The sequence below is a fragment of the Gordionus sp. m RMFG-2023 genome, chromosome 4 (assembly GCF_954871325.1).
Source record: "Gordionus sp. m RMFG-2023 chromosome 4, tfGorSpeb1-WG-v2, whole genome shotgun sequence".
Classification (NCBI taxonomy): Eukaryota; Metazoa; Nematomorpha; class Gordioida; order Chordodea; family Parachordodidae; genus Gordionus; species Gordionus sp. m RMFG-2023.
In genome coordinates this window covers 30,186,508-30,204,735 of record NC_088778.1, presented here as the reverse complement: position 1 = coordinate 30,204,735, position 18,228 = coordinate 30,186,508, and the positions used below count along the sequence as shown (strand labels likewise).

The window sequence follows — 18,228 nt, the reverse complement described above, 5'->3', positions numbered from 1 at the left end:
ATTAATTAAAAAAAAAATACAGTCTTATTATCTGCTAAACTTAATTTTTTTTATAAATGATTAATATATGACATGACATTGATTGATTGTCGCTATATAACGTGACACATTGATTATTCTCTTAAAATTTAAATATGATATTCTATATGTGACAGGAAAACATAAATTAACTTGACTTTGGTTGATGATCATGACAGTGTAACGTCAATTTATTTATATATAAAATAGATGTATCAAATTTTTTATGATTATTTATTTATAATATTTATTTTTTTTAAAAAAATGATAGGAATCCCCTATTCTCACATGCTCAAATGAACCGGAGTTACCTTACCAACTAGACAAATACGATTATGTTTTCAACTGGACAATTACATATTTGCCACAATCTGATATCTATAAACCATATTATGCTTATCTGGGAATCGATATCAAAAAATCGACTCACAAACATTCCGTCAATTATAAAGTGTATTCGAAAAACAAAAAAAAATTGGCTATCAGTGTTATGAGCAATTGTGCTTCATTTAATCACCGACTCGGTAAGTTTATTTATTTTATTTTTTTTTTGAAGTTATTTTCTTTTCTTTTATTATATATAAATTTTCTGTACAGTCCCTTAAAGTAGGATTTTTAATTTTGATTGCGCTGAATGATTCATTCACCTTTGAATCTATTTGATCATATGTAAATTGAGTTAATTGATATGGTAAATCAAGATCAGTTTTTTGGTGTACAAGTCGTATTTTTTTTAACGGTCATTGGTTACTTTATTTGAATAGCAGCTGATATAATGTGTTTCAAAAGGTAATAGTATATAATTAACTTTTTCTAAGATAAAAATTAATAAAGGTGAAAAATGTAAAAATAAATTACGAAGGATAATTATGTGGTTGGAGCTGTGTTAGAATAGCAGACTCTATACTAATTTACAAATGCTTAGATAACCTGCAAATACCTATGGATTTCAAATATGGTTTTTAAATAAATTGCAAAACAACAAATGCTGCAAATATAAACTATTTATATACATTATCTAGTTTTATGATATTAATTTTATAGATTTATAAAAGCATTTATTACACTAAGCTAAGGTAGATATAAGTTAACTTAATCATTCGAATATTATTTTTTTGGACGTTTTTAAAAAAAAATTTAATATATTATACTATTCAATAAGATATTTTAAAAATGATAATGTAAAGGATTAAAAGTCCATATTATACTATTCAATAAGATATTTTAAAAATGATAATGTAAAGGATTAAAAGTCCATAATTAAGTTCCAAGGAAACTTCAGAAAACAAATATTTGAGCTGATTTTTAAATTTTAAAAGAGGATTCATCATCCCCACTGATTTGAGAAAATAATTTACTAAAATTTTAAAAACATTATAGTCTACTGGACCTAAGTACTCATAAATATTGAAGTAAAATGAAAATCCCAAGTTGTGACATCTTTCTGATTTTAGACTTACTGGCTCATAGTCAATGCTTGGGTTGGAGGAGAACTATGAGGCACAGATAAAATTTCAAATAATATGTTTTCCTCTAAACAACGGAATATTTGTAAGACCACCTGGTCTTGTACATTTTAAAAATAAAATATGAGATGCCATAATTGCACCCTTTAAATGGACTACTTCTTTATTAAATATTTTTTGTTTTTTTTTACTTTTATAAGAAAGAGTAATATGAATATATTCATTTTAAAAAATATATATATTTTAGAATATATCAAAGAAATACAGAATCATATCAGGTCAATCCAAAATAAAAGTAATTTAATTATTTATTGATCTTAATTATATATGCATATACTAGAATCCTGCAGGGCCGGACCCTAGGCCCGAGCTGGCTGTAACACTATTAATAGAATTGGGCCAAAAAATATTAACGTTATAATTTTTTTTATTTTCTAATTAAATATTAATAGCTTAAATAATAAATTTTAAAATTGTACACATTACTCACCAGGAATTGAAGCCTGCTTCGTGTATTTTCACTAATACATAGATGCCTTACATGATATCTACCGTTTTAGTATAGCGCATGTCCCGGTATATATTGTCAGCTCACATAGTAAAAAAGAAAGGAATAAGTATAGTAGTGATATAATAGGTCCGTTGGGGACAGTATAATGGTTAGTTTAGTTGTCGACAGAATAGTGGTTAAAGTTGAAATGTCATGTAATAATAGTATAACAATAATAATAATAATGTACCTTTGCGATTATTTAAAAAATAGATGATTTATATGTATTAGTAAATATTCCAATCTTTGGATGTTGTCGTTAAGCTATATGGTGTGTCCTAAAGGAGAAACTATTGTTGTTACTATCCTTTGTACTAGTCAGAGTTTTTTGAGATCTCAATTTCCTACCATTATTGTTAATCTAACTATATAGATTAATTACTTAAGATCAAAAAAATATTATTTTAATTCTTTTTTCTTATTCATTCCTTCCTATATTTAGTTTTTTTTATTTTTATTTACACCAAAACACGTAGCCATAGGCGCACATTGTTTACAAGCCGCGAAATCATATCGTATTTTTTATATAAAAAGACGACAAACGCGGGGCTGTCAAAATTTTAACAACTAGTTGAATAAAAAAAAATTTGTAGGCTCTGTATTTAATGATTTTCTTAAAATTTGATGACGAACTACCAAAAAAAAATTGTTAAATCGCTAAAAGTGTTTCTTTTATAATTTCCTTTATTTAACTCTTTTGTTTTTCTTTTAGACGATGTCCTAAATATTAGCTACTCGGGTTTTGATTTTAAATTACTAATAATTATCTAACCATACTGTTGTAGCTGTTGAAAAAAAGAAGAAATAAATTTAATATAATACATAAAATGTCAGTTATTTTCTGACAGGAGAATTAAGTTTCCTTGGGGATAGAGGGAAACGTGATTATCACATGGGTTGTTGTTAGAAAAGAACATTCTTTGTTTGGATTTAGAGTGGAGATATTGAAGACGGGATTGACTGGGGAAGATTTAATGTGTTTATATATTATATATATGCTGAATAAAGATGAATTGTAGTAATGTTTATTATATTTATTTAATATTATTAGAAAGGATTATTTTGGATTGATAAGTTATATTTTTTTAAGAAAAGAGTTGAGAGTAAAAGGGCATTTTTATTTTTATTATTTTTCAAAAATGGTGCCGTGACCAGGATCGACAACATATGGATTTAGGTACACAACGCAAGTACTAAAAACTATACAAGGGTAAGTGAGATTAAGAGGTGAGTTTAAGGGTTTCTATAATTTTATCTTAAATATTTAGCTTACAAAGCTTAAAATAGAAAGTATGTAATGAGTATTAGGATTGAAAATTAAAATAAAATGATTAATTATTGGTTAATGATATTTGATTCACTTTGGCCCATTTAAGAAAATAATATTTGTAGTATTAGATGTCTTCATTTTGGCCATTTAAGACAACAATATTTGTGGTATTATATGTCTAGATGTATATTTTACATCCAATGTTTGACAATAAGTATTGTCTTATTATTTGGTACGCTTTAAGACTCGTTGAATGGTGTTATAGGTATTCCGTCATAGGAAGATAAGACCTCAAGATCAGTAGGACAGAAAGGATTAAATATTTGAAATTTATGAAAATATATATAGAAATGGAGTTTTGTAATAAAGTATGTGTTATATAATTATGCATTTTGGGTTTTTAAAGGGATGGACATGTGGGATAATTTATTATTAATTAATGTTAATATATTGTATATGTAATTCAGTTTTAATTAAGGTTGATATATCATTAAGTGATCTATTGAGGGTGAGTTAATGTTGTTTATTTTGAAGTAAGTAACCATTTTTATGAAATAGGATGTAATGTGAATTACACATATGATATATTTAATTATGAATGATAATTTAAAGGAATTGAAGTATGATGAAGTCAGAATAATATCTATAATGTTATAGGTGGATAGTTATTTTGATTTAGTGCCTGAATTTGATATATATATATTGGGTATGGATTTATATGATATATTAGATGAGGTGTAATTATTTTTTTTAAATTATGAAATCTCTATATTTAATATACATATATTTTTTTTTTAAATTATAAAATTTTATAAAAAGTTTTATTTGCAATTATTATATTATTTTTATGGTATGCAATGATGTGAAGGGAAAATATTTTTACAGATAAGGTCAGCCCATGTTGAGGGGTATGCCTTGAGGTGGGAATATTGTTTAGTTTGCATACTGGAGAAAGTTTTTCCATTTTTTTTATCTTTGTAATAATTTTATAGCACATCACTTTTTCTAATTATATGAACATTTTTTTTAAAGAAAAGACTCAAATTATTTTATATTGTGAGGGTATATTAAAAATTCTTTACATATATACCATATAGCCCATTACATTCTTAATTTTTGTTACTTTGCATTCTACATTTTTGTGAATGTGTGCTAATTGTAATGGCAGAGTTAGGTAGAAATGGTATATTTTTCTTAGGATACTGAGTAATTCCTAGATGGAAAATATTGTATTTTCTACATATTATATATTTTTCCTCCCTATAAAATATTAAATTTATTTCTATACATATGTCGTTTTCGCGCAAATTTTCACAATTATTTTTAATACCTAAAAATGGATTTTTATATCTATTTTAGGGGATATTTATAAAAATGTAGCTTTGATTTTGTTTATATGACAGAAGGACAATTACATGTGTTGAAATTGCATTTCACACATAGACCATGTGTTCACAGTACAGTATTATATGTAAAATCATTCTAATTACCATTAATCATACCCAAATAATGTATATTATAGCTCCTATTTCCCAAATGTCTTAAAATGAATGAATTATTATGTTTTGCTGATATTACATTATCCATATTAATGCTCCATAGATTATAAATGCAGATACCCCAATATACATGTCATTATTTATAATATGTGTTTTCGCGATTATATATAGAAATGTATCGGAGATATTATATTATAAATCATCATAAGGGAAGACGATTCGATAAATTCTCTGAACGTCTTCAAGGCGTCCCGATACAATTCAAAGGGGAGATTCGATACAATTCAAAGGGGTTATTCGATACATCACCACCACAGAGAGAGGGACGCTGGGCTTGTGAGGGTGGGCGTGTTGTACCTGTTAAAAAAGAAGAAATAAATTTAATATAATACATAAAATGTCAGTTATTTTCTGACAGGAGAATTAAGTTTCCTTGGGGATAGAGGGAAACGTGATCATCACATGGGTTGTTGTTAGAAAAGAACATTCTTTGTTTGGATTTGGAGTGGAGATATTGAAGACGGGATTGACTGGGGAAGATTTAATGTGTTTATATGTTATATATATGCTGAATAAAGATGAATTGTATTTATTTAATATTATTAGAAAGGATTATTTTGGATTGATAAGTTATATTTTTGTGAGGAAAGAGTTGAGAGTAAAGGGCATTTTTATTTTTATTATTTTTTAAAACATACCTTACTCTTTCTTATTATATATATCATTGAACCTTTTTTTTATTTGTATTCCTTTTATAGGGAATAACACCCGGCCTGCTCGTAGTCTAGAAGTGCATGGTAGATGTTCAAAACAGTTCTCCGGTAACGGCTTTCGGATCTGTAATTATAACGGGCCTATGAAGGAAAAGGAAGTTTGTTTGAGGAATTTTATCTCTAGCTATAAATTTTATTTGGCGTTCGAAAATGCTAATTGCGAGCATTATATAACCGAGAAAATGTTTCGCGCGCTCTACGCGGGTGCAATACCCGTTGTGTTTGGGGCTCGATATTCTGACTATGTCAAGATAGCTCCCCCATTTTCTTTTATTTACATCGCCTCGCCCCTGGCTATGAAAACGAACGAAGTCGTTGGTAATATTATATATATCATAATTTGTAGAGAGATCTATCCGAAACCATTTTAGGTTTTATCTTTTTTAAAAATACATATTTTTAGCATCATTTTAAACACGTTTATCCTTAAAATGGTTAATTGATTATGTATTTCATTATACACTCTTGCCCTCTAAATATTAGTTATTTTATTATTAATGATTATTAGTAATGACAAAACCATTTATCTCGGAAGTGTATATTTTTACATTACACTTTGTGATATTAAGGGGAAAAAATTAACCTTTATATAAATTATTTTAAAAAAATATTATATTTTGAAAATCTTTACAAAATTTTGTTTGAAATGATATTTTAACTTGCTTTTTCTGTTTTTTCTCAACATTTTATTTCATTTTATTTTTGAAAAATTAATAATAAATTATGTTTTTTTTGCATCTCTAATAATTATTATATTTTATAATGAACTGTATTATATTTTTTTTATCAAACCAATAGGAAATATATCTTCTCAAAAGGATCCTTCTATTCGAGATATTAATCAAGAGGTACCAAAGAATCACCCTTATTTTCATTCCAACAATTTAGAAGAACTAGCTAACTATCTTTTGAAATTAGATTCCGATGACAAGCTTAACGATAAATATCACGCTTGGAGAAAAGAATATGAAATAGTTCCAAGACCAGATGATGAATATCTATGCCAAATCTGTCAACATTTGCATCTTAAGGATATCCCCAATAAATCTTACAAAATATCCGATTGGTGGAATAGAGAAAAAGCCTGTAATCCTTATTGATTATCAATACGAAATATCTGATTAGAAAAGAGAATATCCTTTTTTTTTAAATGAACAAGTGATATTATATTTTTTTTTTTCTATTATTAAAACATTTTAAAAATTGAAAACCTGAAAGATAAATTATCTTTGCAAATAATGTGATAAATTTAAAATAAATGTATAAAATAATAAATTGACAAATTAGAATGTTTAGTAATATATATAGTTATGCCATAACGTGTTATAGAATTCGTGAGGGTTCGTAATTTCCCATGCTATGTATGATACAAATTCTTTAAGACAAAATGTGTAATCAAATTTTAAAATTTGTGTGTTAGAAATCTAGGGCATATAGGTAGATTATGAGAAATGCTTAATTTTATTATACATCAAACACATTAAATTCGGTAAAATCAAACAGATACTTAGAACTGCTGTGCGGAGCTAAACAGTCAATAAGTATCTATTAGTTTTTACTTAACTACGCTCTTCAGGCTAAGGTCTGATACTAAATTTGTGGACCACGTTAGCGGTTAGCTTTGGGTATGCAACAAAGTGTTAGTATTTAAATTAGAAGAGGAGAAATATCAATTTATGGGGTTTTACCGAACTACGCGGTTCAGATTAAGGGCGCTAATTTTCTAATATAGAAATATTGTGCTTATTTTCTAATGAATTGAATGTTCATTTTTAAATTAGTCCTTTTTAATTTTGAACAAAAAAACTCAAAATTAAAAAGAGGTAAATTTTTCTAAATTTTTGATATAAATATCTAAAAGAGAAAAGCTTTTAGATTACGGTTTTTTAAGAATTTTATATTGGTCATGTTGTTAAAGTGACTTAGATTCAAAATTTGATATTATTTTGATTAGCTAATACATATATATTATAATTAAATATATGTTAATTAATCTATAGATATAAACCTGGTAGAAGGCTGGGCAAAATCGGGCCGAAGACCTTCCACAGAAGGGTTTGGGTGGATAACTTCTAATAATTTGATATATATATATAATGAAAAAAAATTCTAGACACTTAAAAAAATATTAATTAGCACCTTTAAGCAATTATTAAAAATCATTGCTACTTCACCATTAATAGGAATAATAAATCTTCTATCATTGGCACGATCACGGCAAAAATTCATATTTACCTTTGATATAGGATGGTTTCCTAACCGAGCTTTCATTTCTTCGGAACCTCAGCCTCACTCAGTGTTTTAAAGCTAATAACATATGGATTTATTTGACGAATTAAAATATCAAATTTTTTTTTAATAAATGAATATCACAGGCTGAATTTTCTTTTAAAAAGTAAACGATTTTCAATGGCCTGAGATGTTTCAATAATATATAATTTGTGTATATATTAGGGAAACTCCATTAGGAGAATATAAATGTGAAGTTCGATGGTAAATTTGATCATGAACCCTAAAACAGTATGGACTTTTATTCAATAAATTTTCATTTTTAGCCCTTATAGAAGCAAAAGCCAAGAAACTGTTGTATGAACGAATATTATGAGAGAAATTTTTATAATGAAGATTGTCTAAATTTGAAAGTGAATCTTTTAAAAAATCCTGAATATTGTAGAGAAGGCAATAAAACACTAACTTTATGGCAGCATTTTTAAAAATTTTCCATCAAATTGTTTTTCAGAAACGAAATTTTTGATTTACAACATGAGCATAGAACATTTAACAACACACAGTAATGTTCAATGGTAACTGGAATAAAAAATTTTTAAAAAATCATAAGGAATTTAAAAATATAATCAAAATAATAAATTTATATATGTCTTAGTTTTATTATCAGAACCCGAATTTAGGACCGCAATAAAAAAAATTTGTGGGCTAGGCATATTTAATTTTTTTTAAAAACCCTAAGTAAAGTTTAAGACCGTAACAATTTTGACAAAATTTTCCCAAACCCATAATAATTTATTGATAAGTTTTAATCAGTTTATATTTTAAAAATTTAAAAGAGTATAAAATTTACTGTTAAGGATATTGACGTAATATTACCTTGCTCTAGATTTTCAGTGCTACCATAATTTGATTGCTTATTGCCAGTATCTTCAAGATGGGTGAATGTTGAGGCAATAAAACCTTGCTCGTGTCTTTTCTTGCTACGACAAAGTGACCCTCTCTTTCTAGCATTCTACTGATGCTGATATGTTATTAAAATTTAAAAGTAAGATTACCTATTTAAAATTTATAGATATATACATAGAACGAATCATCCCTGTTTATTTATTTACATAAATACAAAATTAATACTGTATATTTACAATATTGTTATTTTTCTCATTACTATTCGATATAAAAAACTTTGATTAATAAAAGCCTTAGGAATTCCAAAGCTATAAAAGCCAAGGTATTCGGTTATATCCAACATTTCGATTAAACAGGGGAAATGTTGGAGGTCACCGTCTACGTCTCATACGTTGACACCGAGACGACGGAATAGAAGAGCCCCCACTCCGCCGCCTCAACCTTTACTTGACGTCCCGCAGGCACCTCTCACACCGGAACAGCGTTACGCCAAGCTCACCAAAGTCTGGGCAGGACTTAATCAGGATCTGCTAGAACTCCGGCCAATGACCGTGACCGGCACTAGATCAAACACATAGCAGACGTACTGGAGCTACTGTCCGTTAACTCAGATCCTAGGATGCTTGACGTAATGACTAAAAGGATTAGGGTTTTAGCCCTAGCCATCCATTGGAATTGGCAAACGGCGAGTAATAACGACGCTTCGTATCAAGACAAATATTTATGTGGAGAGGACATCAAAATATTTCACGAAACGAGGCCCTTTCGAGATAGGGGCCGAGCAGGCCCCTCAACTTACAGTTATCGTCGACGTCCGAAAAAAGAAGGAACCGGTCACCTCTCCCGGTAAGAAGAGTAAGTTTAAGCCATGTAGTTATTCCCGTCTCTTCTTCTCTTCAACTGTTACATCCTTCTTCTTCCCCTTCTTCTTCTTCCTCCTCTCAACTATTCCACCAATAGCAACCCCAGGGAATGCTATTCCGGGCAACGGTCCCCCGGCCCGAAGAGGGAGAACAGCTCAGTTTCCTAGATTACTTCCTGGAATATATCTTACTGGACGAGGAGAGGGGGTGGTCCGATTTCTTTAGAGAGGGAGGTATGATGTGAGGCCATTAGTTATGTTTTTTATTATTATCGCAATTTTAGTTATTAATTTATTTATTTTTATAATGATAGAAAAACCAGCGAAGGCCAGGGCATGAGAGCCGTACGATAGTAGAGTCGTGGCGATTAGTAGTAGGAATGTGTAGTTGGCAGGAAGAGATGGCGAATATTTAGCGAGTTTATTCGTCTCGGTGTCTAGTAAAGCGTTTCTATTTGTATTGTAAGTGGTACGGCAGAGACCTTCATGGGCCTTAATTTTTTGACCAAGCCCGGCCCAGGCCAGCAGTAAAAAAATTTTTTAGTCCCAAGCCCGGCCCGGCCTATTAATGTTAAAAAAATTCCCAAGCCCATAATAAATTTCAAAAAAATTTCAGCCCAACCCAAGTCCATTAAATTAATGTATGAATACTCATGCTGAAGTATTACTAATGGTAATATAATATTTTATTTAGTATATATATAATATTAATAAATGATATAAACAAAATTTTAATTTATATTTTCAAAATATCATATAAAAATAATATATTGTCAATAATTTCATTGTTTAAATTTGTCATTCTCTCTTCGATAACTCTTCCAATAGTGCTGAAATTTAGTTCACTCGAAGCATTTGATGCTGGAATTGCATGAATTGTTTTGGCTAATCTTGCTAATTTTGGCAAAATTTTTTAATGCTTCTTCCACCAATCTAGGATATGATTATCATAATTGATATCCTCCTCCTTAAGCTTAATATCCAAATATAAATTAACCTCATCAGCAACAGTCTCATTATTAAGCATTGTATCGTCCTCTCATGAAGACATATCCATTAATGAGGATGAAGCTAAACGTAAACATATTATATTGCTAAAAAGTTTCATAAAGAATAAATAACTGGTAACTCTGGTTTTACTCTTCGAAATAGGGGCCTGCACTTCATCCAGATCTGAACATGTACCTAAAAATATTATATAGATAACATTCATAAAAAATATGTTACTTTTAGCTTTGGTAGCATTCCTTAAAGTAGGGTCAAGTACTTTATCCAGATCATATATAGGAATAGGTTGATACTCCGAATAATCTTTCATTATACTCTAACAGAATTTTTTACATTTAGTGCTTCTTAAGTAAGCATTCTTAATTGGCGGAATTTTAGAATTAAAAATGTTGCGATTTTGTGTAGAATATCTAATTAACATTTAGATATTATAAATTCTTTAGCTCCTAATTTCAATTTTATAATTTCATTGTTATTTTGATGTGCATCATATAAAATATTACACACTGGTAAATTTGCCAATTTTTTATAAATTAATAAAACTTAAATGATGTAGGCTTTGTATGCCTCTCAAGCTCTTTGGTTGCCTGATTATTAGGAGTTCAATGTGCTTTTATCAATAGCATTTAGCTTGTATTCCATATTTCATTTCTGTAAGGAATCTAAAATATCCTTTTGAACATTTATAATTTTGAATTCCATCTTATTTCAACATCTTCAAAGTGACTTTGATAGATTCTTGTTATATCCACTTTGTTTAAAATATCTAGTTAGTGATTGGCATTGTAGAATGAGGTTTATAATAAGGGTGGGGTGTAGATATTTGCAAATATTTTAGAGAAAAGGTATTTCTTAGAGTGTTAATGATATGAGCAGAACAGTTTAATCGTTTATATAGTTCTAAAGCCTTTATCAAGTTGCTACCTTGATCAAAAAAAAGAGAAGTATACCAAACACGTTTTATTAATTTCTATTTAATTATGTTGTGAAGAGTTAATGTTATATGTGTATTTTTTAAAGTCATCTGTGTATAAATCAGTTGTTGCACTACAAAAAGAATTTATTAAAGCATTTTGTACTTCTGGGAATATATTTTTGTGCAAATTTTGAGACATATCATTCATATGCCTTGATATAGTTATAAGACTTGGCAATATATTTTCAACATCAATCAAACCCCTCTTTGAACCAACTTCAATAAAATATTGTGCTAAATGTTTAAAGCCTTTACCAGCTAAACATTGAAATGGGCGAATATCTACAGCACAAAATTCTACATATCTATTGATAACTTCCTTTTTTTCACTTGTATATGATGCTTTATCATTTTTAATTGGATAAAAAGAAGATGATTTAATTTCAGGATTTGGTTTACATCTATGCCTTGATAAATGGGATGATCCTACTTTTTGTGAATATGAAAGTATGTCTTGGCATGTTATTGAATATATCCAATTTATTATTATTGTCTATTATTATACTAAAAGAATCCCAGACTTTGCTCTTCAATGAGTTGTTTTCAAATAATTTATATTCTTGAGAATGTAATTTTTTAACTATTTCATTTTTATTCATTATATCTATAAAAAATTGAAAATACTACAATTTATTATAGAGTGTTGTAGGGAAATAAAAAAAGAGGCCAGAATTATCAAAAAGATTGCACAGAATGCAGATTAATTTGGTGCAAATTTATTGGCCAGAAAAAAATCATGATGAACTTTAGCAATATGATGATGATAAAAAATCATATTTGTATATTCTAAATATAAGTTGTACTATTATATTAAAGGTCAAATCTGTTGGTCATTCAAAATAAATCTATTCATTCATTATCATCACATAATACCCACATACAAAGAAAACACACATAAAAATCAAAGTTCAGAGAAAAGAGTGTTATGTTACATATTAACAGCTTTCTTAGCCTTCAATCTCATTAGTGTAATACACATAAAAAATACATAGAAAACCAACTGAATTTATAAATGATATAAAATCCTTATTTCAATTATTGTAAAGATTATTAATCAAATATCATCTTTATAGCCATATATTTAATTTCTAATTAATATTGGATTTGTCACAATAAAGAAGTAACAGTGTGATTCAGTTTTATAAGAATGAAAAAAAAAGTGATTTTAAAATAAAAATATCATGGTATTTTATATAATTAAGTGTAGGAATTACCTATAATAGTCTTAAACTTTAAATCAGTTATTTCAGGAATAAATATACCAATTTCCAATTTTAAACAAAAACAAAATTAAAACTCTCCCAAGGTGTCTAGGAAATGGGATAAATGATTTGTTATATTTGTCCAAATAAATATCTTTAAAATAATCTAAATTTGTAAAAAAAAATTAGGCCCAAGCCCGGCACAATTAAAAAATTTTCGAACCGGGTATGGAACTGGGAGTCGGCTCAGATTATGAAGATCACTGGTACGAGATCAATGCATGAGAAATTCTAGGTTAGGAATTCCCTTCTCTTCTAGGGAATCATGGTAGAACAATCAGTCAGTACCATCTGAATTGTAAAGAAGTCCAGTAGGTTCGATGGTTGATGGGATGCCGGCAGATTTTAAGGCCCTGGCAATAGTATCATTGCATTTTGAATACCTAATAAATCTGTCTCTATAGCGCTTGCAGTGCAGAGAGTAGCGGCCTTTGGAGTTAACCGATGTTTGACAGAGGATACAGTGATAGCTTGATGTAGTTCATCATTGCTTAGGAGCTGGTAAAGGTTTCGCAATGGGAAAGCCTCAAAAAATTCATAATCGCTCTCTGCGGAAGTGGAAATGAGAAGAAAATGGTCTTCGGGTTGGCCCCTTGATTTAAGGTGTGCAATGGAGTTGCCAACTAGAGACTTATCCCAGTCCATTTGTAGTGCCGATGAGGTAGGATTGATTGAGAGAGACTTTCATGGATCGATTGCCAGCAGAAGCAAGGTGTCAGGATATTTTATGAGTGTGTTTATGATGGGCTAGCAAGACAGGCGAGAGGATATGAACGCACTAACGGAAAGTAGGGAAGGTGATCTTATATCAATGCTGCCGGATTTGGTTGTTAAGGTAGCCTGTTACCAAGATAGGTCTCAAAATTTAAGATGGAGTATATCTTTGTGAGGCTTTAATCTCGAGCTCATGCGCAGCGAGGTTGACTTGACATCGTATTGAAAGATTCGTGACGATCGGAGTGTATATAAAATTTTTGAGATGAGAAGGTAGTTCTTCAATAGGAAGAAAGTTTGGTGGGCTGGTAGTCGGGATAGTGTATCTCGCATGAGGGACATCTCTCTTAAAATATCGGCGAAGAATTTGATAAAGGATTTGTCTTTACCTACTGGATATTCGAGTTAAAGTGTTAAATGGTGTATGATTGAACATAAGATCATGGTAAAGGTCAATGATCCCAAAAGGGCAATTTGTATTGATTAATTCGCAGTCCTAAACTGCTCTCGCTGGATTTTATTATTTTGCTTTCCTAACTTTAGCCGGTGGGCCGCCTAGTATACTATCTTCGATATACCAATTATAAAGATTAAGTTTGCATTGGTCATTCATTCCTTGTATAAGGCTATTAATGCCCATACAGAACAAAAAGAAACCTAGATGGTCACCTTGTTGTATTCCATCGCTAGAAGGAATCAATTTGTCTCCAAATTGAAAATGCGAAGGACTACCATAACAATCGAAGATAATTGTAAGTTTTCTGGGAAGAGGATTAGGATTGGATTTAGAAAGGCTCTATGCCTTAGAGAGTTAAAGGCGTTCGAAAAGTCTACTTTAACTAGGATATCGTTGCTGGAGTCTGTTTGTAAATACATCAGGGTCATATGAAGGGATACCTCGCATCCACCTTTTACGTTGACTCTTAATTAATTCGGGCACAGGTGATTGCAACAATATTATGCTTATTACTGGCTTGGCGGTTAATCGGTGCAAAGTGGTTCCTAGCGATAGGGCGAATATCTTTATTAGGTTTATGGAGAGCGATGAGTTTAGCTCCGTATAGGATTGGAATAATAGATGGTCGTAAGCCTCCAGTAAGCAAGCGATGAGTTGGGTAATTTTTACCAAAAAGTCACATGGTTAGATCTTCTAGAAATATTGGGCAAAACCCATCAAACCCAGATGAGGAGTCGCGTTTGAAGGAGAGAATAAATAGCCTTTATAACGTCGCTTATGGTATAAGTGGCCGCAATTAGAGGAGCTTCGGGGTAGGACGGTATTTCGTCCTTAAGATCGTGTGAGTGGTGTTTTAGGAGAAGAGCTTGATAAGTTGCTTGATCGTAGGGAGCCAGCTTATTGTCGAGGTTGCCAGACATATGGTGGATTTAACATTCAGGTTATCTAGTTTTATAGATAATAGCATGGCCTTTGTGAGCAGGTCATTTTTGTGATTTTTATTTTTATCTGTTTAAAAGATATGGACATGTAATTGATGGGTAAGGGGTAAGTTGCATCCTTAATTTGCTGTGTCAGAGATTTTTTGCTGGCAGAATCAGGAACTTATAAGGTATTAAAGGCAAATGACATGGTGTCTAGGCAGTGTTTTATAGAAGAATAATTATTTATCAAGGAAGTCAAATTTTTATAAGCTTAAAAGTATCTATTTTTCTTATTGCCCCCATAATTTCAATATATGTATCTAATAAGCTTAAAAGTATCTATATTTTTCTTATTGCCCTCATAATTTAAATATATGTATTTAATATCGAATAAAAATCCCTGAAAATTGGTGATAGTGTTAAACTTACATTTTTTTATAAATTTACTAATTTTTTATCGATTGGTTTTTTGAGATAAATGGTAAAGAATTTCGTTTTGGGGGTTTTTAATTTAAATTACTATCAAAATTATTAACTTTAGAAGATAAATTTTATATAATTTTGCTTCAAATATGCTCAAGATTATATATTAATTCTAATTATGTTTCAAAAGTACTCTATGCCATGAAAATTCAACCAAAATCTATAAATTAAAAAAGTCGGTACAGATATTAAATTAAGGTAATATTTATCTTTTTTAGTTGTATTTAGTAATATTTTATGCATTTATGATTAATTTATACAAAAATCAGATATCTGTACCCACCTTTTTAATTTGTACTCTTTATGAGGTAATTTTTTCATATTTTTTATTAATATTTATCTTTTTTAGATGTATATAAGAATATTTGTTTTTTTAATCAATTTATATCAAAATATATGATTTTCCAATGGAGTACCTTGAACCCGTAGTATGGGCAATAAATAATAATGCCAAATAACAAATAGGAAGAAAGGATAAGAATTAGTTTTTTTCGCGCTTAATTTTTCATATTCGCGTTTAATTTTTCATAAAGCGAAGAGAACGAAAGCCACAAAAAATAAATATATTAAATGTAAGCTATATTAAAAAAGATTTTATAAATAAAGGTAATTTAAAAAAATATAGGATGTTTAAAAATTGAGTAAGGATTTTATGAAAAAATAATGTATAATAATAATAAGGAAGGTTTGCTGCAAAAATTAAGATATTTTTTTAGTTGTAGGGATCATTAGAACCAAAGTTATAAATCTTCAAAAAGTGCTAAGAATGACCTTTTTGGCCACTTTAACCTAAAATAAATAAAAAACCTGACGTGCTAGAAAAAACTGACAGCGGATTTAGAATATGCATAAAAAACTGTCTTAAAACATGTTTATTTTATTTTATCCCAAAAAATGAAATTTAATTTATTAGTAAATGGACTATATAATTATATAGTCCATTTTCACTAATAAATTTAAAATTTTCTATATGGGATAATTCTATAATTTTGATTTTCTATTTACAAATGAGTTTATTATATGAGATCATGATATGAAACCTTTAATTGCAAAGATGGTTTTATAATGGGGTAATTGATTTATAGCATTAATAGCAGAATTATTGTATTGTGGGATTTGTGGTGGAGAGGAAGGAATACTGATGGTTAATGGAACCAGAGTGTGTATACTTGAACATCTAGATGCAATAGAGTAGTATAATATGTCTCAAGGAGGGCAAAGGCCCCTTTTTAACATTCTAGTTTGGGTGATTGTGTGATTTGGATTTTAAATTTATTTGATTGAAATGATTTATAGGAATATGATACTAGATTATAATGAATATAATATTATTTTAAGGGATTTTAAACTGATTAATATCTATTTTTGAGCTTAAAAAAAATAGTTGTTGGATTCGTGAACAATTTTTTAAATAATACCGCCCATTTTTATAAATTTACTAACCCAAAAAATTATAGCCATTTATATTATAAATATATTTTTTTAGTATCAGAAATAGTTTTATGAAAAGCTTAAGAGTGCGCAGGAACCTCTGGCACAAAAATGTCTTAAAATTCAGAGATTCTATAGAAAATAGGAAAATTTTAGAGGAAATTGTGAAAATATATATTCTGAATTGTGATCAAGTGAAGAAAAAAAATTTTAGCTGTAAAGGCCAAATTTAACAAATTATATGCTCTCGCCTAAAAAAATCTGGTAAAAATAAATATTATATAAAATATTTTAATAAAAAGGGGGGCCGTTTAATATAAAAAGTAAGGATCTCCTATATATCTCCAAACCGTTTTTTAAAAACTTCTAATTTTGATAATTTTTCTTACCATAATATTTTCGTTTTAAAAATTTTTTTTTTTAAAAAATATAGTAAATTTTGTTTTATATAATCGAGATGATATAAAGATAACTGTTAAAAAGACACGGTGGCAGGGCAAGATGAAAACACTAAATTTTATTTATAAAAGGTTAATTTAACATTATTGAACACGTCGAAATTTTAAAGTTTATATAGTCATATAAATTAATATGAATTTGAATATAAAGATAAATAAAATGAAATAAGTTTGTAAAAGTATAAGTTGAAATCGCTATATATTTATAAAAGGTCATAAGTTGAAATCGCGATATATATATTATAATTATTTTAATTTTAATTAATATTAATATAATTTATTTATTTTTAATTTTATTTTAAATAATCATCTCTAACAATAACTTATAATTTTTTATGATGCGATATCGATGAGTTCTCCTCATCCTCGCTTGAACAAACAGATTGCAACGCGTTTCGGTAATATTCCTTAAATTAACATTAGTAATCCTTAAGCCTTTTTTACAGATTCTTTTAATTAATTATGCAGATTTGTTATGTATTAATTTTGGTCCTAAAATAAAATTTGATAAATTTTTTTTCTACTATTTTTCAGGATTAATTGCTAGGAATCATCAATATTCCTCATATCAAAACCATATTAACGTATTTTGCGCTAATGTTTTTTTAAAATCTTTTCTATCTTTTCTGTATTTAGAAATTTTCATTATTTTTTTTTAAAAAGAAATTATAGATTTATTTTAGTTTCAATTTCTGAAAAGCATTTTGTATATTATTTAAATAAATGTTTTTATTCAACAATTGAGTTAATTTCATTCAATCCTTTATATAATAACAAATTTTATTTCTCCTTATTATTAATTCATAAATTGAACCCTTGTAACATCATTCATTCACAAGAGAAGAATTATTGAGCAAGGAAATATTTCAAATTTTGTGTTTTGAGTTGTTGTTTTTTTAACAAATAAGAGGAGGGACTTCCACAAAACAGCTGATTATAACGA

At 28.7% G+C, this 18,228-nt stretch overlaps 1 protein-coding gene across 1 annotated transcript; it reads left to right on the top strand.

Annotated features, from left to right (window-relative positions):
- The first annotated feature begins 2,938 nt into the window (after nt 1–2,938).
- On the top strand, nt 2,939–9,289 carry LOC135928815 (uncharacterized). Its single transcript, XM_065465279.1, has 6 exons — nt 2,939–3,052; nt 5,562–5,894; nt 6,375–6,662; nt 7,577–7,631; nt 9,003–9,033; nt 9,068–9,289. Exons 1-6 carry the CDS (start codon nt 3,043–3,045, stop codon nt 9,287–9,289), a joined length of 939 nt encoding a protein of 312 aa, XP_065321351.1. The 5' UTR covers nt 2,939–3,042.
- Nucleotides 9,290–18,228: the final 8,939 nt, after the last annotated feature.